The sequence below is a fragment of the Triturus cristatus genome, chromosome 2_1, assembly GCF_964204655.1.
Source record: "Triturus cristatus chromosome 2_1, aTriCri1.1, whole genome shotgun sequence".
NCBI classification, from domain to species: domain Eukaryota; kingdom Metazoa; phylum Chordata; class Amphibia; order Caudata; family Salamandridae; genus Triturus; species Triturus cristatus.
Window position 1 is genome coordinate 289,993,443 of NC_140581.1, and position 25,708 is coordinate 290,019,150.

The 25,708-nt window shown below is 46.7% G+C and overlaps 1 protein-coding gene across 4 annotated transcripts in view; it reads right to left on the reverse strand.

Moving 5' to 3' along the window:
• Positions 1 to 25,708, reverse strand: part of RICTOR (RPTOR independent companion of MTOR complex 2) — a 1,453,900-nt gene that overhangs the window by 1,158,976 nt on the left and 269,216 nt on the right. For all 4 annotated transcript variants that reach the window (XM_085631131.1, XM_085631133.1, XM_085631132.1 and 1 more), the window contains exons 16-17: positions 23,301 to 23,401; positions 4,449 to 4,614 (exon numbers count right to left, since the gene is read on the reverse strand). In XM_085631131.1, the coding sequence (XP_085487257.1) occupies positions 4,449 to 4,614; positions 23,301 to 23,401 (267 nt within the window). The remainder of the gene's footprint in view (positions 1 to 4,448; positions 4,615 to 23,300; positions 23,402 to 25,708) is intronic.

Genomic DNA, 25,708 nt, shown 5'->3' on the forward strand with positions numbered 1-25,708 from the left:
GTAAATATGGGGCCACCACAAAAGAAGAGCTAGAGATCCTGAGACAGGAGGTCCCCATGCTAACAAATCAATCCCCCGAGCTGAATGCTGACCTTGAGGATGTGGAGAGCTGCTCAAGGAAACAAAACCTATGCATCAACAGAGCTCCACAAAATGCTGAGTGAGAGGACATAGAAGCCTAAATAAAAAGACTATTCATGCACATTATCCGGAATATGGAAACAGAAGGCATTGTCCTGGTCCGCACACATCAGGTGGGTCCATACTTGTGAGGCGGGACCCAAGACCCTGATATTTTAACATGTTTACACCCATTTCGCCTAAAAGAAAGTTTAATGGTAGCAGTCAGAAATAAGAGACAAAGTTTGAAGGGTACACCAGGATCTCTCAGCAATTACTCTACAAAAACTTTGAGTTCAGAGAGATTACAGAATTCCTCACTAGCAAATGCATCAGATATGAAACAAGCCTCCAAGCACACGCAAACTATTCAACTACAATTTTAATTCAGATGTCCATGTGTTCCCCAGGTTCTTTTTTTATTATTCAGTGCCCATGGGTTCCTCAGGGTTTAAATGGTTCAGGTGCATACCTTCATCGTATTCTCTGAGGCTCTAACCGAGACATCTTCTCACAACCGGCTTAAACCCAATAACACTATATCTGTTTTTTACACGTGTATAAACACTCCCCAATCACCTCACAAAAAATCAAGCGAGTCTGTTCATGATCATTAAATAGCAACAATTCTCTTTGTAGCATGCAAATGGACCTCAGAATTATAACTATAAAATTGCAGATTGACTAGTTTGCGTGTGCTTGGAGCAGGGATGTGGAATTCCTATTGCCTGCCACCCAGGAAATATTGTTTGGGGTCAAGGGCAACAAGTTTTCATGTGTATTGTGTCCTTGGGACAAGTAGGCCCAACCCCCTGCAGCACAAACCCCCTGGCTGCTAGTTTGCAGTACCACATTATGGATCAGGGAAGGGCACTGTCTGCAGTTAAGGTAATATTTTTGTCCATATTTACATGCTGCTCAAAACGTAATTCATGGTTCATTAATTGAAAGCCTTTATTATTAAGGTGAGCATTCTATGTAAATGTTGTAAGCTCTGACTGCACTACTGACAGTGGTTCCAGTATAATAAATGTGTACACACGGTTTCAAAGTTTAGCAATATGAGCTATGGATACTGCTCCCAGAATGCTCTGATTTGAAGCAAATATTTGCAGAAGCTTGAAAGCAAGAATGAGGATTCTTTGCTTTCATAATAAAATGTTCCTAAAAAAATGAATGCAGGGAAAAAAAAAAATGTTTGCTAAACTTCTGTAAAATTCCAGGTACCATTTCTTTGCAGCATCATTTAGTACCATGTGTTGATGCATGCTAGTATTTCCCAAAAATATTCATAATGGAAAATCAGTGTAACCAGTTTCAATTAAATTATGGGAAACAAAAATAAACAAGCATTGGCAAAGCCAGTAAATCTGAAATTAGTGGTCCGATTTTTAGTTTTGTCACTGCGTGAACTGTTTTGGCATGGTTTTTGTAAAACCTTATTGGTGTGGGAGCTGCCAGGCCCTCACAATTATAACAAACATTGTCAAAAGCAAAAATAGTTTTTGGTCTCAAAAAGCACACACTGCCACTGTAGTTACTGGCACTGAACAAAACAACTATGTGCAGATATGCTCCTTGTGAAAGAGCAGAACGCGGTCACTCACAGTGAAGACAGCCTATACAGAGAGAGAGAGACAGAATTTTAATAAACGCAAAAGGTCGCGGTCAACGCCAGACCAAATTAGGGGCCCAAATATTAAAGAATGTCTCAAAAGTGCACCCATGGTATATGTCATTGCATTAGGTGCAGCTTTATGGCTTTCGTGATTACCAAAGAATTTACAGAAGTAGGACAAGAAATAGTACTCCTATAAAATATTTGTGAACTGCATTTTAACATGAGCAAATATGCATGTGTACATTTGCTCATGAGAGTTTACTTTCCCTCCACCACTTTTTTTCCCAACTATGGAAGAAGGTTTACATCTGCCATTGTCAGGCGTAAATTTACAACATTTCTCAGTATGGGAAATGATTAGAGAAGAGTTGTTGAAAACCTTTAAAACATGCAAGTTAGTAGGTTTGCACAGACTCAAAAGGGCATTCTGACCCTGGAACTATTGCTAACCACTACCTTCAGCCCCAGTATGTAGATCAGCTGAAACGTGGCAACATAAGGGGATTGCAAGTATTCAAACACTACTGTGGTATGAGCCCTGGCATAATCAGAAAGGCTATATCAGAGCTCTCATATAATGAGACTGCTGCCATAATTTGTCGCCGCACTAAATGCCACCAAAGGGGCAAGTGGATTATGTTACAGGGCAAGTAGATTTATGAAGCAACCTGCTCCATGGACAAGTAGATATTTTATTAAATTCCACACCCCTGGGGAACGGGGGAGGGAAGCGCAGCTGGGAGGCAGGAGTGGGAAACGGCAGGGATGAGGGGCCGCGGGGGCAGCAGCAGCGGGAGAAAAAGGGTAGCGTAAATAAAATAAAAAATAAAAAAAAATAAAACAAAGACACAAACAGGCACAATGAAAGGCAGGCAACTCGTGAGGTGTAGGGGGCGGCAGGCGGGACAACCAACGGAGCTTCTGGGGGAGAGAGCAGGTCTCTAGCCAGGAGGTCAGAGGTCTTGCTCCTAAAAACATCAGAAAAAGGATGGTAACATCACTTTGGGATCATCTTTAAGTGGGAGGGAGCCATACACCAGATTAAATCTGTTTTGGAGAAAATACAGCTCCTGGGTCTACAGAACCACCTTGAAAAAACAAAGCACAGGGTAGGAAGCTGGCTCTGTATATGACCACTAGGTCCAGGAATGCCCCAAAAGTGAATAGGGGTCAATGTAAAACCTAAAGTGCTCTATTGATGGTAGTGTGGGCAAGCAGCCCTAGAGCCAGAAACATGTCCGGTGGTGGCTGGCTGCCTACAGCTGGTCAGAGACCACACCAGGGTTGGTAGGTTTTCAGGGGCCACCTCCCGGATGCCCTCCGAGTAAATGGCCCAATAAATCCCAAACTGGCAGTGAGGATTTATTGTAAGGAGTAGTGTGGTACCAAACACTCCTGTGTTCAGTGAAGCCATCATGGTGCTGTGGAACTCGAGTTGTCGAGTTTCCAGCCCATGTAATCTCTATGACTTCACTGGCACTTACAATATCAAAGAATAAACCCCAATATTGTAGGAGCGTATCTGCTCCTGTAGCTATGCCCTCACCTGTGGTATAGTGCACTCTGCATTAGGGCTGTGAGGCCTGCCAGAGGGGGGGTGAGTTTTCTATGCCTTCAGGGTGTGCTGGTTGGCATGGCAGTCAGGCAGGGTGCCATGTTCACTTGTTTTTCTTCCTCACAGGGGCATGAAAGCAGCAAGGGCAGTTGCATGGTCCAAGTGAGGGGGGTGCCAGGGCAGCCCTCTTCAGCTCCAAGGCCCTAGGGTAACAATTACTAGGGACTTACAGGTGGTAGAAGTACCAATTGGGGATTTATTTTTTAGGGAAGAAGCACTGGCACAGGGGACATGACTGGCAGGGACCCTGTGCACCACAATTGGAATCACATCAAATCCAGGCAAAAAGTGGACGACTAACCATGCAAAATAGGCACTTTCTCACACCCACGCAGATGGACAAAAGCACTTCAGGTCAAGCATAGTTTAAAACCACAAGCAGAACTGATGGCGGCAAAATGGTAAGCGTTCTTGTTGCAGCAGTGACTCGTTAGATTAAGCGGATACATGTGAGACCCTTGAATTGATTCAAGTGTTCATATCAGGTCAACAAGAAGGTGAAGGCCTGGGAACTGTCTAGTAGGATTACAGGATTGGCGCCAGGTTGGAGAGGGGAGCTAGGAGATGGAGGACAGACAGGAAGAGGTTGAACACAAACCTTCGATGAGAAGGGACAGGTGGTTCAGTCATCTGGAAGGGGTGGATGATAGGGGGGGGGATAGAACAGGGGAGACAACACCCATAGCCCTTGGAAAACTGGAAGAGGGTCAGGGTAGAAACAGGGTGGATGATGCGACTGGGTCCCCCACCAAAACACACAACAAATGTAACAGCAAAATAAAATACTAGACCCTCTACGCCCTTGGCTGCTCCCTACTGCGCCATTCACAGAATGTTCCAAAATTGAGAAAACGCTGTAAATCGACACATTGCAGGGATTACTTACAACTACGCTGTGTGCTCCCTTTGATGCCTACATTGAATGGGGAAACTACCTTTTAGAAAAAAGAGATTGAAAGTGCGTCTCTACTCACCTTGCCACTCCTCCAATAAGTATGTGCATGGGGTACATGATTCATAATGCTGTGATGTAAAAATACTACCTTTAAATAATCCAATCAACCATTACATGTAGATTAATTAAATATATACCTTTAAGATAAATATATCTTTCTGAACTCTAACGTGTTGATCCTTTTTTTGGTGTGTTGCAACTGCCTTCCGGACAATGTGATCTAGGTAGAGGCTGTGCGGTTTAGGACCTCGTCTCTTCATCTCATGGAAGCGCTTTAAGCAATTTAAAGCTGCACTGGCTCGCCTAAAAAGGGAAAACAATTTTACTTGTTAAAATCATCACTTTATTAAGTATGTACTTCTTTTACCTCCTACCCCACTGAATTTTTCAGCATAAACAGATGTAGAAAAACATTAGGCTGAAAGGTGCAACGTACAAACATCAAAATCTCTGAATGTTTGGTTTGTAACTAATTTAGTGGAAATCTATTTCGGTAAAAAATGTTTAAAAAGAGATATAAAAATCAACACTTTAATAATTAGAAACATTGTACAAATATTTTAAAGTGAGAATTCTTCTTAGAGTACATACGGAGGCAGCCAGGCTGTGTGTACTGTTGTCTATCACTAATATCATAGGGCTAAACGACTAACACACTCCAACTGCACAACCGCCTTCGATTCTATCAGGTGGTAGCAAGGAGAATCAGTGAAGTTTAATCTAGAAGATCAGGTGGGGCCAACATACTCAGATTCAGCATGATGCTCTAAATTGTCACTTTAAAAACATTAGGAGGTAACTATTTGAATTAAATGAGATGTGCTTGTGTATTCTGGGAACAAAATACAACCTCAAACAGTCTTTTAGTGTCTACCCTGTTTGTGCGCCTCTCTGGCCTTCTTCCAGAGTCTTCAGGCTCGCACTGCAAACTAGTGAATTTTGAATTCATATTCCAAAATTCTGTACCAACTCATGGTTGAGATCAGTGTAGTGCTGATAAACACTGGTAGGAAAACTTTATTGGCATGACCTAGCAATTCTGTACTGCTTAGCATTCACGGTTTCTGATTTACCTTGCTTTTCTTCCAAATGATATGACAATTAATTGAGCCCCTTAGAGGTGTTCCACATTATTTTTGATTCTGTGTGATGTCAGAGCTGTGCACTGTCATGACATCTAACAGTATCTGTAAGAAGCTGGCTCTGTATATTGTATACCATTAGGTGGTTATACCAAGCACAGAGTCCAGGTATCGCCCAAAAGTGTACAGGGCTCAATATAAAGCCCACAGTGATCTATTTGTGGTAGTGAGGGCAAGCAGCCTTAGGACTAACACAGAGGAGTGTAAGACATTAATCAATAATGGACACATGACTCAAAAAAGAGATCCACACCAATTTTATAAAAAAATAAGCATTGTTTGTACTTAATTTTAATACCAAGATCTTCGCAAAAAGTTAAGTACTTTTTTAACAAAAAATATTTTTCACTTTCAAAAGTCGACACTTTATGATCAGTTCAATGTTATTAACAAAACTCTGGTTAAACAGATAAGTATGAAACTTACCGTTCCAATCTTCGGGACCAAAGGTCAGCAAGAGGCAAGGGTCAGTTGAGTACCAATATTGCACCAGCAGCGGCCGGGTGTTAAGTCAAAATCTGAGTTCAGTCCAATGCGTTTCAATCGAGGCTGGGGGTGCTCATAACCACAATGCTTGTAGGTAGGTAAAAAGGTTGCAGGGGCCAAGCTTTGTGGGTTACAGTAAGCACAGAGGGGCCACTAAGCAGCACCAAACATGCACCACCAGCTGCACAGGGGTGTAAATGCTCTTCAACAGAGACTCTGGTTTTGATTAACAGAATGCAGGCGTTGCATCAGAGGTTGCATGAGGGAGAACAACAACAGCAGAGGTAAGTAGAGATGTAGGGGGTTGTTGGGGTACTGTCGGTTCAGCTCACCAAGGTGAAGGGGTGCCTTTCGATGTTCGAGTCTTCTTACAAAGCAGTTCGCGGTGACGGGGAACCTCTGGATTCAGGCAGCAGGCATCGTCGTGGAGTTCAGGAGGGGTCAGCCAATGCTGGACTTGAGGTCAGAATCGCGGAGGAACCTGTTCTGGATCGGTGGTTCTGCACGTGTTGGTTTCTTGGGGACAGAACCGCTATCCTCAGGAGCTCTGGTCTTCTTCAAAGATCAGGCAGTCTTCCTCGGGTTTCTGGGAGTCGCTGGCAGCAGGACATGTATTGTCCTCTTACAGGGTCTTGGAAGCTGGAGTAAGGCCGGTAGGGCTGGGGCCAAGTCAGTAGTCGTCTTCAGGCTTAGCTGTAAGGCATCTTCTTCCTCCTTCTTAGGTCGCAGGTAACTAATGATTAGGACTGGGGGAGCCACCTAAATACTACATTTAGTGTCTTCAACAAGAACACGGCGCAGGCTTTGGAGTCCACACTTCGATGTTCCACGGGCAGGCAGAGGTTGCAGACTGGGTGCGATTCTTCTGCGGGAATTTTTGGAGGCAATTCGAGCAGAATTGGAATTGAGTTTTCTCCATCTAGGCTGTACAGGGGAGCCCCCTGTCTGGGCATTATTCAATACTCCATCGTGGAAACAAACGCTCCTTCTCTCTCAACTTCTCATACAGTAGCTGTTTGTCATCATTATTCTCTGAATTCGATGAAAAACTTTCAACAAACTTAGGACAAATTTCATGTGGTACTGAAGATTCACATGCATAGCATAAGTTCGCCATCTAATGTCTGGCTCGAAAGTGTGTATTTTGTTTTTCTTCTAATTAGTCTTTCGAGTCAGGAGGTATGGTGACTCCTCCTCTGGCTTGCAAAGCGCATGGTCCTCGACTCCATTGTTAGATTGTTTTCTGCTTAGCCGGAGAGGATGGAATGTGAGAATGATGTATCCTAGTGAGATGACTATCCAAGATATGTATATATATTTATAATTGCAATCCACACAATCATGGTGGTAGGAGGGTGGCTGATCTGAATCTACAGCACTACATGCCACAAAAAGATTCTGGGGTGGGGGTCACTACCATTGGTATCGGACCCCTTCTTCCGCCATCTGTTCTGCCAGCTGAGGAGCCACCAATTCAGGCTAGACAGTTGCCTGAGTAGTCAGGTCTTCTTGTTGGCTAGGGGGGACTTCACCAGTGCCAAGTTTGGAGTTCTCCCTTACTGGGATAGAATCTCCCTGGCCCACTGGAACTGTGGCTAACAGTTGCCCACCTTTCCTACACTGTTTCTTTTGGGGCTTGTAAGAAACTGGCTCTATATATATACTACACCAAAACAAGGTATAGTGTGTATAGAGTCCAAGTGTCCCCAGAGGTAGGCAGAGGTTAAAATTAGATAGAACCTTACATTCTAATAGTGGTAGCTTGGTCGAGCAGTAAGGCAGTATTAGAGGACAGCGTTAAGCATTTGATGTACCCACTCAGTCAGCAAATGAATTCACACGCTCAAGAACTGAACTCTAGGCCAATTGTGTTTGTATAAAAAAATATACTGTTGTTTATTTTTAGAACCAAGCAAGCCTGGTACAGGTAAGCATTAAATACTTTTCAGTAATAAGTTACTGGATATAGAACAGTTTGAAAATGCAATAGAAATTGTACTTTATTTGATTTACAGAGGAGCAGTAGTATACAACACTTAGCACATACAGTACATTGGAATGAATAGGCTTTTACAGTAAATTACAGGTAAGTTACTTTTCACGTTACTTTTCTAACTCAGTGCTGGATACCTAGATTCAGCACTGGGACATTTCCTGCAAACAGGTAAGTAAACACGTTTTGGTTATTTGTGCGATTTTTAAAGAATATTTTTAGGTTTCAAAACTCCACACTTAGAAACTTTTGGGAGAAAAAGTGTCAATGTTAACCTATCGAAGGAAAACGGGTTAACGGTTCACAGGTAAGTAAATGGCAGTGGAAGTTAAGGTTCTGGGGTTCGACTCAGGAGTCCCCCAGGGTCAGTGATGCACTGTTGTTGAACCCTCAGCGGCACTAGGGCGGCCGGGTGCAGAGTGATGAGGCCCAATGTTATTCAAATGGGGTTAGGGGGCAGCCGGTTGGTAGCTATGGCAAGCAGGCCACTGGGTTGTGGGAGCAAAGCTCCGAGGGTTAAAGTCAGGGCAAAGGGGGAAACAAAGCAGCACAAAAGGTGCACCCTCAGCGGCACTGGGGCAGCCGGGTGCAGAGTGCTGTTTCGATGTCGGGTGCCCTGTTGTTTTCTATGGAGAACCTTCGGTTTGAAAAGCACTGCAGGCAGAGAGATGAAGGACTTCTGGGTGAGACCACCACTTGGAGAGGTAAGTTGGGAAGTTAAGGGTTGGCTAGGCACCGTCGGTTTGGGCACACAAGGCCGTTGGGCGTCGGGTGCAGGGGTGCCTTTTGGGGTTGGATCTTCTTACTAGCGCCTTGTCGCGGTTAGGGGGCCTTCTGGACTTAGGCTGCAGCCATCGGCTGGAGGCAGGTCAGGGGTCTGCGGATCTCGGGTCAGGATTGCCGGGGGGACCTTCTCGTGGTGTTTTTCCACTCAAGCTCGGACCGGGTTTGGCGGGTGCAGAGTGGGCTAGATTCGTGGTCTCGGGCCGGCACCAGAAGCTGCAGTTTAAACACGTCCGGTGTTCATGGGAGAAACAGTCTGGCAAGTGAAGGCAGGCAGGTCCTCCGGGGTTTGTGAGGTTGCTGGCTGCTGGACACGCCGGGATTTTGAAGGAGCAGGTTCGAGGGGAGACAGGCCTGTAGGGCTGGGGACAAGTCAGCGTGCGTCTTCCTCTTGTTAGCTCTGCACGGCTCTTCGTCCTTCTTTTCTTCTTGTAGGTAGGCTGGATCTCCCTTCTTGGTTCAGGGCTGCCCCCTAAATACTGTATTTAGGGGGCGTTCTAGGGGACTTGAGGTCAGTAGCCAATGGGCTACTGACCTTAGGGTGACTACACCCTTGGTGTGGTCACCCCACATGGGGGAGTGAGCACAATCCCTAGTACTGATTGGGGAGTGCCTGCCATCTGCAAGATGGCGATGCACTTGAGAGTGGGCTTCACCTCGCCTCCCCCACCTGAGTGGTGGAGTTGGAAGAGGTGGGCACACCTCCTGGGCTTGCTAGTTTTTCCCGCCTGTCTTCCCGCCGAAAGGGAGGGGAGACAGGAAGGGGGCCTGCTCCTAATAGCAGGATAGGCTGGGGGTCGCATTACAAAGGCTGCCAGGCCTTTGAAGCTCCGCTGCCACAGATGGTTCTTCCTGTTCTGGGGGAGATGTGAACACCTCCGCCCAGGAAAGGCTTTGTTTTTGGGCACAAGGAGCATACGCTCCCACCCTAGGGTCCAGAAACATGTCTCATGGCGGTAGACTGGTGTGTACCAGTCAGGGAACCCACCAGAGGCTGGTCGTTTTTCAGGGGGCATCTCTGAGATGCCCTCTGTGTGCATTTTTCATTAAATCCCACACTGGCATCAGTGTAGGTTTAATGTGCTGAGAAGTTTGATACCAAACTTCTTAGTTTTCAGTGTAGCCATTATGGTGCTGTGGAGTTCGTAATGACAAGCTCCCAGCACCATATACTCTTAATGGCAGCACTGCACTTACAATGTCTAAGAATGGACTTAGACACTGTAGGGGTACAGGGCTCATGCACCTGTACCCTCACCACTGGCATGGGGCACCCAGCTAGAGGGGTGACTGATCCATGCGAGAGCAGTGGGTTGTAGGCATGGCACACAGGGATCTTTGTTCTGCACCAAAACATGCAGCCTGCAAAGGCAGTGTGTGTGTAAAGGTACAGGGCCTCTAAGGGTGGCACAATAAGTGCCACAGCCCTTACAGATCTTTCCTGGTCACAGTGCCCTGGGTACCTGTGGTCTCATTTACCAGGTGCTGACCAGTGGCTAGAGATGCCAATTGGGTTAGTTTTGGGGAAAGAACACAGGCCCTGGGAACCTGATTGTCAGGGACCCAGGGCACACCAAGAAAAAGTGTGTCAGTAGTCTAGCAAAAAGTGGTGGGGTTACTGCAACAGAATCCCACTTTCCTACAGGGCTTAGCAGCAATAGCTGCAGGTTCAGCCCCCCAGGTTTTTTGGGTGAGGTCTGACACTGGGCCAGTGCCAACGAGACAATCAAGGGGGAGGTCTTTACTGACTACCATATTTCTCCATCAAAGGGACCCATCTATTTCTAGGAGCACTGCAGCCACAGGCCTAACAGTGACACCCTCTGGGACATCCGTTACTGTTTTTGTTTCTCCTGGGACATACTGGTTTGAGAGAACCAACCTGTCATGCACCACAGTGTGACTGACACAGGAATCTCAGGGCAGTGGATGTATCTACCCCCCCTTGGAATCTGCAACTCACCTTTTGGGCCCAGTTTCCAGCGAAGGCTAGGAGGACTTCCTCATCTGAGGAATCACCCTCCTAAGCTATACTGGCCACCACTGGAGCTACGCTAGGGGCTTTGTGTTTAGGACAGCTAGGGCCCTTGGTGTGGTGTTCTGCCTTTTGACAGTTGTGACACCATACCTTGTTGGGATCCCAATTCTTACCTTGGTACCCGGTTTTGGTTTGTGAGGTCTCTTTGGGCCCACCCACCTGGACAGGGTTTTGGGGGGGCTACCTGGGACGCCTTACTTTTATCTTTTAGAGGCTCACTGTCTTTCCTCTGGGGAGGTTTTGTAACCCCTTTCTTTTGGTTACACCTAGTGGACGTCCTAGTTACCATTGTCTTTACCCAATGGTCTGCCTTCTTTCCCAATTCTTGGGGAGAAATTGGACCTAGGTCTACCAGATACTGATGCAACTTTTCCTGAATGCAATTACTTCATATGTGTTCTTTCATAAACAAATTACAAAGACCATCATAATCGTGCACTTTGTTTCCAGTCAACCAGCCATCTAGTGTCTTAACTGAGTAGTCTACAAATTCCACCCAGGGCTGACTTGGGGTTTTCTGAGCCCCCCTGAATCTAGTTATATACTCCTCAGTTGTGAGTCCAAATCCCTCAAACAGAGTTCGCTTCATGAGGTCATAAGACCCAGCATCTGCCCCACTAAGGGTCAGAAGTCTGTCTCTGCACTTACCAGAGAACAGTTCCCAAAGGAGTGCCCCCCAATAAATGTTCGTCACCCTTCTGGCTTCACAAGACCTCTCGAAGGCTGAGAACCACTTGGTGATATCATCACCCTTCTCAAATTTAGGGACAATCCCTTTGGGATCATAGGATAGGAAAATGCTACTTACCAGTATGCATCTGTTCTTGGCATGTAGAGCTGCAGATCTGTACACTGTGCATTAGATCGCCATCTGGTATTGGGCTCGGATGCTTGCACATTGTTGGCGTATTGGAAGAAGTCTTTTGTAGTCACGAGATAGGGGGACTCCTCCCTTGGACGATAGTACACATGAGCATCGACTCCATCCTCAGATTGTTTTTCGCAATGATGGGAAATGGAGTCAATAAGAAATAGAAGAGATGTCCATGTGAACGTATCTAATTAAGATAATACTGGAACGGATACAGGTCACGGGGAGGCGGGCGGGCATGTACGGATCTGCAGCTCTACATGCCAAGAACAGATGCATACTGGTAAGTAGCATTTTCCGTTCGAGGCATATGAGCTGCAGATCGTACACTGTGCATAGACTGTACAGCAGTGTCTCCCCTAGCGGCGGTAGCCTGTATCCGTTGCAGTAGTTTGAAAAAGTGTTTTAAGAACAGCTTGGCCTACAGAAGCTTGTTGCTTAGCCTGCACGTCAACACAATAGTGTTTGGTGAAGGTGTGTGGTGTAGACCATGTTGCTGCTTTACATATGTCATCTAAGGAGATGTTCCCTAAGAATGCCATGGAAGCCCCTAGTTTGCGTGTTGAATGAGCTCTGGGGGAATTGTTAATGTGCGTTTAGCCTTCTGGTCGCATATTTGAATGCATTTTACTATCCACCTGGCAATCCCAGCTTTGGAGATGGGGTTACCCATATCAGGTGGGGAGAAGGCCACAAACAGTTGTTTTGTTTTTCGAAAGTGTTTAGTCCTGTCGATATAGTAAAGTAGTGCCCTTTTAACGTCTAGTGTGTGAAGGGCTCTCTCTGCTACCGAGTCAGGGTTTTGGAAAAACATCGGTAACTCAACTGCTTGGTTAAGATGAAAAGCCGAAATGACTTTGGGAAATAATTTTGGATTTGTTCTAAGAACCACTTTGTTACGATGTATTTGTAAGAATGGTTCAAGCCTGGATCTCACTTACTCTTCTGAGAGATGTAATTGCGACAAGGAAAGCTACTTTCCATCTGAGGAACTGAAGATCACATTTATGTAGAGGTTCAAATGGGGGACCCATGAGCCTGGTAAGAACAATATTTAAATTCCACACCATAGAGGGTGGTAATCTGGGAGGAATTGTTGGGGAAAGGCGTAGTTTTTGGTTTGGAACTACTGAGAGTTCCAGTAGTGTTGTGAACCACGGCTGGCATGCCCATGTGGGAGCCACCAGGATCATCTTGAGAGACTGTTTGAGCTTGTGCACCACTAGGGGAATTAGTGGGAGTGGCAGAAAAGCGTACGCAAATCTGCCTGACCAATTCATCCATATCGCATTGCCTTTGGGCAATGGGTTTGGAAACGTGGCGGCGAAGGTTGGGCATTTTGCGTTTGCATGTGTAGCGAACAGATCTATTTCTGGCTGGCCCCACATTTGAAAAACTGGTTGAAGAACTCTGGGATGGAGTTCCCATTTGTGTATCTGCTGTGTCTGCCGACTTAGCAGATCCGCAATCTGATTGTGAACTCCTGGAAGGTGTTCTGCATGCAGGTATATGTTTTTTGGAATGGCCCATCTGCCAAATCTCAGGGACCCACAAGTCGACAGACAAGGGATCGCAAAGGGACCTCAAGAGGAATCACTAGAGACCAGCCCACGGGTCACTCGAGGAGTGAAGGCCAGCAATCTTCGGTGGAATCACTGCTCGGGGTATGGACTACAAGTAGCCCAAAGTACAGCCTCAGGGATCACCAAGAAGCATATGCTGCTACAAATGGTCGCTGTTAGACCTGTCAGCCCTTTGGGTGGTCCCTCCTCATCATTATTTATTTTGTCCCACTTTTGCCTCAAACCCTGTTTGAATTTTTCCTTTTTGGGAACCACCAGACTTTTTAGTGTTGCTGCAGATTCAGGGAGCCATTTTAGCTACCCCTGAAACTTCTGTCTGAGGGCCTGGAGCACAAAATGGTGGCCACCTGTGACATCACCAGCATCCACTGGAACCTACTAGCACCTTCCAGAACATTCCAGAACCCTGTGACAGTTGGAGGCGGTTTAGAATGTTGGGAAGCTAAGACAGAGAGTTGGCAGTTGGAGCTGGCAGTTGGCACCTGACTGGTGAAGAGAGAGCAGCAGAAACCTGAAGGAGGAAGGAGTGAGGCAGCAGGGGTGGAAACTTGTGCCTGGAGTGGGGTCCATAAACCCACCCTTGATACTAGTCCCTACTGACTGAGCCCAGCCTGGAGCCCTGTGTGGGAAGAAGCAAGGAAAACCATCTTAAGGACCTGGACAGCAGGAACAGGCCTTAGAATCCAAGAACAGCAAGATCCTGACCTGGATACTGGTTTCCCTGGAGCCGGACATCGAGTAGCCTGGAGACTTGGAGCCCGAGGTGGAGAAGCGGCGCTGACTGGAAAAGCAGACGTCGTACCCGGAGCCACCAGAGATCGTGAGAGGGCGCCGACGGAGGACGTGAGGAGTACCAGAGGTCGAGGAGGAAGTCACCCAAGGTCGAGTGAGCGGTGTCGACGGGGGAGTGAAGTCCGCCCTCCGGAGTCGCCGGAGACCGAGGTGAAGTGTGCCGGAGGTCGGGAGTGGAGATCGCACTCTGGAGTCGCCGGAACCTGAGAGAATCGTGCCGGAGGTCGGGAGTGGAGGTCGCACTCCGGAGTCGCCGGAAACCTGAGGAGAGGAGCACCGGAGGTCGGGAGTGAGGATCGCACTCCGGAGCCGCCGGAAGTCGACATCGAGCCAAGGCCGGCCGACGTCATCGAAGCTGAGGTCGCCATCGGACCGGAGCCGCCCGAAGTCGACATCGAGCCAAGATTGCCCGACGCCATCGAATCGGAGGTCGAGATCGAGCCGAGGCCGCCGACATCGAACCGGAACCGCCTACCGGCGTCGTCAGGAACTGACATTGTGCCGAGGCCGCCGACATCGAACCGGATCCGCCTCATGGCGTCGACACGACTCCAGCGGCGTCGGAACTTCAGAAAAAGGGCAGTAAGTGGAATAGAGGGCGCCAAAGGCCCTGTGGAATCCTAAGAGACTACTCTAGGGGTTAGAGAGGTGCTGGAACCAGCTGGACTGTGCCAGGGGTGAGCTGAGACTAATTTAGAGGGGTTGTGTAGAGTGAGAGAGCCAGGTCTCTGGTATTCCCCCCTTGATCTACCTCAGTTTAGGCCTCAGCCTTGTCCAAGCCAGGGAGTAGACACCCTCAAGCCTTCCACATCCCCACAAGCTGTGCCTGGGCCAAATTAGCCCATAGTAATCTCAAATGTGATCTGATTCTATGAGTGTCACTGTCAGCTTTTAATTATTTATTGAGGGCACTGTATTTATTGTATTTAACCTATTTATTGCTTCACTGTATTTATTGGTCCACAGTATTTATTGATGCACAATATTTATTGGTTTACAGTATTTATTGCCTCAGAATATTTAATTGCCTGTATGTATTGCACTTATATTTATACCTTCCTTATTTATGATCACCCCTATTTATTGAATCATTAAGACAGTATTTATTTGACCTGCACTATTTAAAAAGCTTGTATATTGTGATTGTGTTATTATTTATCTAATCAGCAACTAAGAGAAAAAGAAGATAAAGAAAGATATTTTCATAATTTTTACGGTGTAGAGTCGTTTTTGGAACGGATGCACGCATGGTTATTGTATGGGTATGTCGTATGCTTAGCACGGTGGCTGATCCCTGACCACTCGAGCCAAGCTACCACCAGTCGCGGTATCCAGGGGTTCGGGATGCACAGTCCCCACGAGGGCTTTGGATCTTAGAGTTGCTGAGAGCACGGATCAGCCTCGGGGAAGCTTGGAAACCCACCTCCTGTGTTGCAAAATCGTCTGTGTCCTTCGGGAGCAGCGTCGATGCAAAACCGGACAGATGCGTCTTTGGTGCCTGCCTTGCAGGGGAGTAACTTCTTTACTCCAAGGGAGATTATTCGGTCATCCAACGTTGTGTAGATAGTAGAAGTTCTGGTTTTCTGTAGCAGAGTTTCGTCCAGGTAAATCTAAAGTCCTGTAGTCAGGGGTTCCTACTTTATACCCCAGGAAGGGGAGGGACAAACTCTGCGGACCCACCTATGGGAGGGTCAGGACAGGGGGGTGGCCACACCCATGTCCTTTGTCCAGTTTCATGCCAGAGCAGGGGCTGAGTGCCCCTGAAACCGGTTTGAGCTGGACTATGCACAGGGACACCAAATGTGCCCCCAGTGCAGACTTCAAAGCACTCTTGGAGTGCACCCACCCAGCTCCAATACACTAAATCCTGTCTGGGAGGCGGTTACACCTCCCTGGGACAGGAAACCTATTGTTCAGGCCTCCCATGCCAGAGTCTCGTCCAGCAGCAGGAGGACAGACTCGTGTCTGTGGCTGGCAGCATCCATTTTGTGATGCCAGGGTCTGTTAAGCTGGTACTGGGTATACCGGTGCTGTCATGTTTCTCCCTCTAGTAGGGTGGAATCATACCTCCCACACCAGTTACTGGTGTGGGGGCATGATTCCAAGGTGTTTGACACCAAACACGACATGTTTCCCTGCAGCCATTCCAAAGTTAGCATTTACCGCGAGGTTATAATGAACTTAAGCGTATATGGTTTGGCTGCATCACAAACAAGGTTCCGAAAGCTGCAGAGGGGCTCTGCTCATGCATGGGCACCCTCTTGTGAGAAAGTGGCTCTGTATATACTGTTCCCAAATAGGTACAGAGTCCACAGTCCCCAGAGGTTTGGCAGAGGCGAACCTGCTCCTGCTCCAACCCGGCATCTCTTGTGGCCAGCAACCTCACAAACCCCGGAGGACCTGGCTACCTTTTGACTCTAAACCCCTGGGACTCCCATGAGTAGAGGCTCTACTCAAAACCTACCTCTAATCCCTGGCAGCAGCCCGGAACCGCGAACCCAGCACACTCTGCACCAGCCAAGCCTGGCCTGTGCCGGAGTGAACAAAGACCACGAGGACGACCCCACGGCGACTGTGACCACGAGTCCGGCACCCAAGGACCTCCCTCGACACTCCTGAAGAAGCCTGTAGCCTCAGAACAAGGTGCCCCCCCAACCGCGATCAACAGAGGGTAAGATTTCCAGACACCAAATGGCACCCCTGCACCCGGCGCACCGCGGCCCCCTGTGCCCAATCCCAGGGTACCTACCTATCCTCCAACTACCCAACTTACCTCTCGAAGTGGTGGTGGCACCTGAAGAATCTTCGTCCCCGAGCTTGCAGTCTTTTTCTAAACCAGAGATTTCCCATTGAAATCAATTGAGCGCCCGAAGGCTCAAAAGCACCCTGCACCCAGCAGCCTGAGTGGCCCTGGCAGTGCAACCTCTACACCTATCTACTTCCCCACTTATCCTGAGTAAGTGACCAGGAGCCCAGCTCCCACAGCCGCGTGGCCTGCTAGTCAGCAGCTACCAACCAAGGCCCCCCACCTCTCATAGGATAACATTGGGCCTAACTCTCTCTGCACCCGGCCGCCCTTGTGCCACTGAGGGTGAACCAACTGTACCTACCTGACCCTGGGAGACCCCCGAGTCTATGCCCAGAACCTTATCTCTGCCAGTTGAGTACTTAACTTTAAACCGATAACTCAATTATCTCCATAGGGTAACACTGACTGGCTTTTCCTGGAATTTCTTCTAAGTGTGGACTTTTCAAAACTTGATATATTCACCAAAAATCAGCCGAGTAACGAAAACGAAAATACTCACCTGCTCTTAGGTGAGCTCCCAGTGCTGGATCTTGGTGCCCAGCACGGACTCTGAAAAATACTTACAACTGTAGTTATCAGTAACCAAATTTTTTCCTATAGGAAATCATTGACTGTTTTTCTGTGAAATTTCTTCTGTCAATTTCTGCAATCTTTAAATATTCTTTAAAAATCGTATAATATCTGAAAACGTAATTACTTACCTTTTTTGGATAAAGGTGCCAGTACTGAGTCTAGGCACCCAGTACTGGATTACAAAAGTAACGAGAACATACCATACCCGCAACTTGAATTTTCTGCCATAGGGAATCATTGACTGTTTTCTATGAAATATTATAATAAGTGTCAACTTTTAAAATAGCAAAATAATGTCTAAAAATCATCACAGCAATTTAGTCGACTTTTATCACTTGATTCCAAGTACTGACCCAGGACTGAATCTAGGATCCAGTCCTGGAATTCCAAAAGTAATCCTAAAAATAATCTGTGGCAAATAACTTGAAACTTCCATTGAACTCAATGCATTATTGTGTTTAAAATTGTGTTGCCTATTGCAACCACTTGTAACTTTCTACAAAAGTCAATTGCATATTGCAAAAGTATTTATATGAAGCATCTCATTCTAAGAAAGTATATTTTAATGCCTATTGTTGGTTCTAAAATAAAACAAGCATATATTTTTTATATATAAACCATTGGCCTAGAGTGCAGTTATTGAGCTTGTGAGACCATTTGCTGGCTGAGTGTGTGCAACAAATGCTTTACACTGTCCTCTGATACTGCCTTACTGCTCGACCAAGCTACCACTTTAGAGAGTAAGGTTATATCTAACTTTAGCCTCTGCCAAGCGTCTGTGGACTGTGGACTCTGTACACCCTGTACCTATTTGGGAACAGTATATACAGAGCCACTTTCTCACAAGGGGTGCCCATGCATGAGCAGAGCCCCTCTGCAGCTTTCGGAACCTTCGCTTGGAGCTGGCTTGTATCTTTTCTCAATCCTAGGATTAAGCACCCTAGCCCTGACAGGATCTTTAACCACGTCAGGGGCATGTTTAATCATCCCTTAGAGCATAGGGAGAGTATTTGTTGTTTTTTGTGGCTGGGAGAGTGTCTCTAATAAAAAATCTTCCTCTAGAGGGTCTGAGTGCAGATAAACCCCATGGTATTGCGTAGCTCTATTTATTCGTTGCGCAAATCCTACATTATCATCTGGGGGGATGGTCTGGAGGGATATAAATCTGGCTCAGGCACATCTGGGACATTGTAATCGTCCCAAGAGTCATGAGGTGGGGTACTGTGTGTATCATCATCGGTATCTGTATGATGTGGGTCTATTCCCACATCCTCATCCTCACCCCCTACATCCTCATCATCCTCTTGTGGTGCCGGTGAAAGAGGAGGCACTGGAGAGTGTGCTCGAGAGAGTATAATGTTTGTGGGTTGTAGAGGTTAAGAGAAAGGCCTCATAGGTGATGTTGATGCGTCTTTTTCTTGGAGGGTATCTCAGGTGTTTGGGGTGTCCAATTTTCTCCTTTTAGGTGGTATGGAGGTGACTTGGCCAGTAATGGGATCAATATGGAGTGTTCATTGCTTAGGATCCAGTGAATCTGGATGGAAAAGTTCTTTGGCTCTGCGTTCTTTTTTCGGCGCTGAGGATATCGGTTCAGAGTGGTGTTTTGGCTTGTCTTCCTCAGCTTTAGGAGGGGTTTTTGGCTCCTTTTGCTTGGTTGGAGTTTTCGACTCCGAAGATTGTTGGTTTTTTCGGCTCCAAGGACTTGGATTGAATTTGCTTCAGTGCCGAAGAGTCTGCTACTTTTGGTTTCGGTTTAGGTGCTGAAGATTCTGGGGTCGACGAGACCATGGGTTTATGTCTCGGTGCCGAAGATGGTTTTTCGGCACCGTGGTGTGGCTGGCTCGATCCCGAGCTGCCTGGAAGCTTTGTGGGCTTCGGAGCCGGGCCCAGAGGCGGGGCTTCTAAAGTGTAGTCTCGTTGACGACCCAGACCCGAAGGTGAAGGTGTTACCGGAGCCTTGTCTCTTTTCGGGGCCGGGGCGTTGACATCAGTACTCACGGTTCCTTGACCTGGAGTAATCGACTGGTCTTCTGAGTCTGAATCGTCGGCTTCAGAGACGCTGGCTTGATCATCTCCGGTCAACGGATCTTCGGTGCCTGCCTCGAAGATGTCTTCCAGTGCCAAAACTGTTGATCTGGACATTTTCTGACATCGAGCCCAGCGATCACGTATAGTCTTCTTAGACCTAAAAGAGTCACAGGCCTGGCAGTGTCGACTCTCGTGTTCTGGCGAGAGACAAAGGTTGCAGACCTCTTGGAGATCTGTGTGTGTAAATTTAGCCCCACACTTGCATTTTTTAAATGGAGTCCTTTCCACATGCTGGTTGATGACGTCTAATGCCCCAACGGCCCACGTCGACGATTGGACTTGAAAAGTTCTTTCGAACTGGACACACGTCGAGAAAGATCGCGATCGAAACAATACAGTCGATCGGTAAGAGTTTTGCGCGTCAAGGGGGAATCGAAACAACGTCGACCCGAAGCGCAGCAAATTACTTCCGAATCCGATGGCGGATCGAATCGATGCCCACGTGCACTACTAACCAAAGGAGGAGTCACCTATCTCGTGACTACAAAGACTTCTACAATAACAAAGTGCAAACATCCGAGCCAAACACCAGATGGCGATCTATGCAAAAGTATGCGATCTACTGCTCATATGCCTCGAACATAGTGTTATCAGTTTTAAGGTATCTAGTAGTGGGAGTTGAAGTTCTGGGAGTAGACTCAGGGTTCCCCCAGAGTCAGGGATGCACTCTTGTTACACCCTCAGCAGCACTAGGGCGGCCGGTTGCAGACTGCTGTGGCTCAATGTTATCCAATGGGGGATAAGGGGCCTCCGGTTGGTGGCTGCTGGCAAGCAGGCAACAAGGTTGTGGGAGTCAAGCTCCCGGTGTTAAGCTCAGGGCAGAGGGGGATCCAGTTTAGCACAGAAAGTGCACCCGGAGGGGCAGCTGGGTGTAGGATGCTGTTTTGGAGTTGGGTGCTCTGTTTTCAATGTGTATTTTCGTTTTTGTTTTTTAGCTGCAGGCTCGGTCCAGGAAGACCTCCGGGAGGAACCAACAGCTGGGCAGGTAAGTTGGAGGGCTCGGGGATGTAGGTGCACCTCTGGTTCTTTTCTCCAGGGCGCAAAGCGGCTGGATGCATGGGTGTCTTTTGAGGTCGGATTTCACCTTACCAGGCCACTCGTGGTTGGGGGGAGTCTCTGTGCAGAGGCTGTAGGCGACGTCGGGGAGTCCTGGAGGGGTCAACCCATGGTGGACTTGGACTCGGGAGTACTGGGAGACCTCGCTGGGACTGGTGGGTCACTCGAACTCGGGCCGTAAGCAACGGGGCAGTGGTGGTTCCATGCATCGGGTTTCTTTTTCCTCAGCAGACTTTATTTGGTGTTTCTTCTGAACAGAGCTGCTGTTCACAGGAGATCCGGTCTTTGTTGAAGGCAGTCAGTCCTCCCAGGGGTTCTGGAGGTCACTGGCTGCAGGACAAGACTATTTTTATAGGGCTGAGGCCAAGACGGTTGTTCTCTGCAGTCTCCTCTGCAGGGCGTCTTTTTTCAGCCTTTTTCTTCTTAGGTTACGGCAATCTGCTTTCTCGATTCAAGGCTGCCCCCTAAATACTGTATTTAGGGAAAGTTTTAGGGGTCTCGAGGTCAGTAACCAATGGGCTACTACCCTTGGGGAGACTACACCCTTGTTGTGCTCACCCCACGTGGGGGAGTGAGCACAATCCTGATTAGGGAGTGCCTGCCACCTGCAAGATGGCGGGCACTGAAGAGAGGGCTTCACTTGGCCTCCCCCACCTGAGGGGTGGAGTTGGCAGAGGTGGGCACACCTTCTGGGCTGGCTAGTTTTTCCCGCCTGTCTTCCTGCCGAAAAGGAGGGGAGACAGGAAGGGGGCCTGCTTGTGATAGCAGGAGAGGCTGGGGGTCGCATTACAAAGGCTGCCAGGCCTTTGAAGCTCCCCTGCCACGGATGGCTCTTCCTGGCCTGGGGGAGGTGTGAACACCTCTGCCCAGGGAAGGCGTTGTTTCTGGGCTCAGGTAGTGAAGGCTCCCACCCCAGGGGTCCAGAAACAGGTCTCGTGGTGGCAGGCTGATGTGAACCAGTCAGGGAACCCACCAGAGGCTGGTCGTTTTTCGGGGGGGCATCTGTAAAATGCCCTGTGTGTGCATTTTTCATTAAATCCCACAATAGCATCAGTGTGGGTTTAATGTGCTGAGAAGTTTGATACCAAACTTCCCAATTTTCAGTGTAGCTATTATGGTGCTGTTGAGTTTGTAATGACAAACTCCCAGCACCATATACTCTTAAGGGCAGCACTTCACTTAAAATGTCTAAGAATGGACTTAGACACTGTTGGGGTACAGGGCCCATGCACCTGTACCCTCACTACTGCAATAGGGCACCCAGCTAGAGGGGTGACTGATCTACGCTAGGGCAGTGGGTTGTAGGCATGGCACACAGGAATGTGTGCCATGTCAACTCTTCACTTTGTTCTGCACCAAAACACGCAGCCTGCAAAGGCAGTGTGTGTGTGTGTGTGTGTGTGTGTGTGTGTGTGTGTGTGTGTGTTTGAGTAAAGGTACAGGGTTTCTAAGGGAAGCACAGTAAGTGCTGCAGCCCTTACAGGTCTTCCCTGGTCACAGTGCCCTGGGTACCTGTGGTACCATTTACCAGGGGCTGACCTGTGGCCAGAGATGCCAATTGGGTTCGTTTTGGTGAAAGAACACAGGCACTGGGAACCTGATTGACAGGGACCCAGGGCACACCAAGTCAAAAGAGAATCCGTAGGCTAGCAAAAAGTGGGGGGGGTTACTGCAATAGAAACCCACTTTCCAACACTGTGCTACCGATGTACGATCTAAATCTCTATTATCTTACTGCTGTGACCGGCATCGTGACCATTAGATTTTGACACTAACAAGAGTTATGCACATAATGAGCTGGTCTTAAGTAAACCTACTATGAGCCCCACAGATGAAATCAATCCATTTAAACCACTGTGAAGTTTAAATGGAACGCGTAACTGCAGTAACGAATCGAAGAAGTAAACATAGAAGAAATGCCTAACCCACATCATTAACGCATATTGTGCACAGCATAATCCTACAAAAAAGCTTAAATCAACATTACTCATCTATGTTTGAGTTACATGATTATTTATGATTATTGATGGGCCTCTTTAACATTACAGACCCCTTACGAAGGGCTTTTCTGACCGAAATGCAGTGGGTGAATATTCGCATGGCTACCTAGGATATAACAGGAATTCTAACCTGCTACAGAAAAAAGCCTGGATGGGAATTTATTTAGCATTTAAAGTTTGGAATCACGCAGCCTTAGTGTGCATTTAGAAATTATTGAAGAACATTGGAATAAATATGTATTACAATGGATTACTCAGACGAAGTTTGGATTCTTGGTGTTTGATTTCTGCAATTTATGCTTGCATGTCTGTTGTGGCTGGAATCTGGGTGGGGGGGTGGTGAGACGACCACCAGTTAATTCATGATAAGATTAAAACAAGATCACTTGCCAATACAGACCAGTAGGTCCTAAAAAAAGCTCAACCTGATAAAATCTGCCTTGCCGTAATGAGTAGGCTAGTGGATTTTTCGAGGCCTGTAGACTATGCGTTGCAACAAGAACCGAATATGTAGAAGATACATACGTGCATCACCAAATACAGTCAGATTTTTTTTTCCGATGCTAAAACATGAAAACTATCTTAAGCAAACACATCAAGAGAAAAGGGTATGAACATTATCAGTTTACACACTAATGTTTCTGCATTAACCATTGAAGAGGCACTAATTAGCCTGACAACATATTTTGTTAGCTGACGTACATTCTAGAGACATGAAATTCAAAAAGTAGTCAGCATTTGTCTGTAATAAATACAGTATTATAAAATTTCTTACAGCCTTTTTTCTTTTGGGATATCAAAGGATGCTGCCATGTTCATAAGCGTCGGTAAGCAGTGCAAATGATGACTATGCGAGTGAGGAAGAATTGTATTTGCCTAAAAAGGAAAGAAAGTAGAATGAAACACGTTTACAAAGTAGTTAGTGGAAAATTGCATCATTTGTAGCAATTCTGTAAACTTGAACAATGACTCTACAGAGAGGCCTTCACAACTGTATGACGTTTTATCATTACTTTCAGATCGAAAATATTTAAATACAACACTAAGAAATAGGGATAGACATAAGGATGCTACAATCAACTTAGAATGCAAACATAAATGCATGTTTTATGAGCAGCCAATACAAAGGCAATATTATACAGAGTAATGACAATATGAGAGGTATGTGCTGTACAGTATTAGCTTATTGGGGGAGGAGGGATGACAGACACGGATACATACACACAACAGTAATTTGGTTGTTTAAAGGGAGAAGTCAATATAGAACTCATTTTTAGGTCTCGCCTGAGGCAGCGCATGCGCTGCTCTGGCGAGACATTTAGTAAGGGGGCTTCAAAAAGCTGACCACACGCTTTTGCTTTTGGCCCAAAGCTTGCGGTTACGCACACAGTTAAGCGCACTGGCGTCATCTGGCTTTCCTCTCGTCATGGCTCATTAAGCGCATCGCTCGCGGGCACCCTTACAGCGCACGCACATCGCACACCACTCGCCACCATCTGGCTTTCCTCTCTTGTCATGGCTCATTAAGCGCATCGCTCGCGGGCACCATTACAGCGCGCGCACATCGCACACCACTCGCCAGACGTGCCTTCTTGTTTTGCGATTTATACACTTCTTCATTATTAAACACTCAACCTCTGTCACGTTATTATTAGCGGCCCTTTAGCATTTTGAACCTACATTCTCTCTCAAAGCCAGCGTCATCCACAATTGATACACTTTTTAGTCATTAAACAAACATCGACGGCGCATAATTGTTAAATAAATAGAGCACGGCCCAAGCAACCACATCATTGCAGTGCCATCAGTGTGATTTTGTTTTAGCCTTTGGCATTTTCAACTGACGTGCTCTCTCACAAAAGCCAGCCTCGTCCACAATTTGTACACTTTTGCATTAACAAAAACATTTCGGGCACGTTATTAATAAATAAATAGAGCACAGCCCTTTAGCATTTTGAACTCACGTGCTCTCTCGCAAAGCCAGCCTTGTCCACAATTGATGCACTTTTTAGGCATTAAACAAACATCTCCGGCGCCTAATTGTGAAATAAATAAAGCGCTGACCTTTTGCATTTTCAACTTACGTGCTCTCTCACCAAAGCCAGCCTCGTACACGATTTTGAAACTTTTTCGTTCTTAAACAAACATTTCCTGCTTGTTATTTAAAAATAAATATAGCGCGGGCCTTTTGCATTTTGAACTCGCGTGCTATTTCTCCAAAGCCAGCCTCGTCCACAAGTAATATACTTTATCTAATTGAAGCTCATTTTCGCATTTCCCTCTGTCCCAGTTATTATTAGATTAAGCATTTACTAAACGCCAGACAACCCTGCTTCTCTTTTTGTTGTACTAATAACGGTTTTTGTTTTGACTTCATTATTGAACATCTCTGTTTTGGTCTCTGCTTTTGACTGCAACAAACATCCTATATTGCTTTTAAAACTTCACCCATATGTGCAACTGCAGTGACGCCACATTTGCCTCTCCTAACGCTGATACTGACCTTTACGAGGAGGAAACCATTGTCTTTATTCAGCTTCAGCAGACTCCCATTTAACCACAGTTAGTAACTGTTCGGACGTTTCACACCAGTCCAGACTGGATGGCGGCTACAATTGGGAGTCTTTTCAAACAAGGTGTTGATGCATTGCTAAAGGATTCCACTTCACAGCTTGACAAAATGCTAAATTCTCCTTAACTTATCTGCTTGCCATATTTTAAACATTCTTTACATTAAATTTTAGTTCAGCTTTAGATATAGTATGTAGTTAAAGGAGAGTATGGTGTTGCTATGTACGTATTACGCAAACGCTTTACACATTAACTCAGGGATAAGCAAAATTGCTAGAAAACTTATCTCCATATACAATAAAAGCAAAAAAATGTTTAATTATCCCCAAAAAAATCCTTAGTGCAAAAACAACAACTGTTACATTGCTAAAACATTATAAGACCCCAAAGGCGAGACCTATTGGCTTTGGCAATGCTTGTTAACACTAGTCTGTACCTCATCATGTAGCCATATGCTCTTCCCTGCTTCTTTACATCATTTGCAGGAGGGTCGCCATTCTTCATAGCCGCCAGATACTTTCCAACCACTCCCAAAAGTAGCAGCTTCTTGGAGGCAGCCCACAGTTCCCACTGCTCACCAATTACCCGGGAATAAAAAGCGTTTGGATGGAA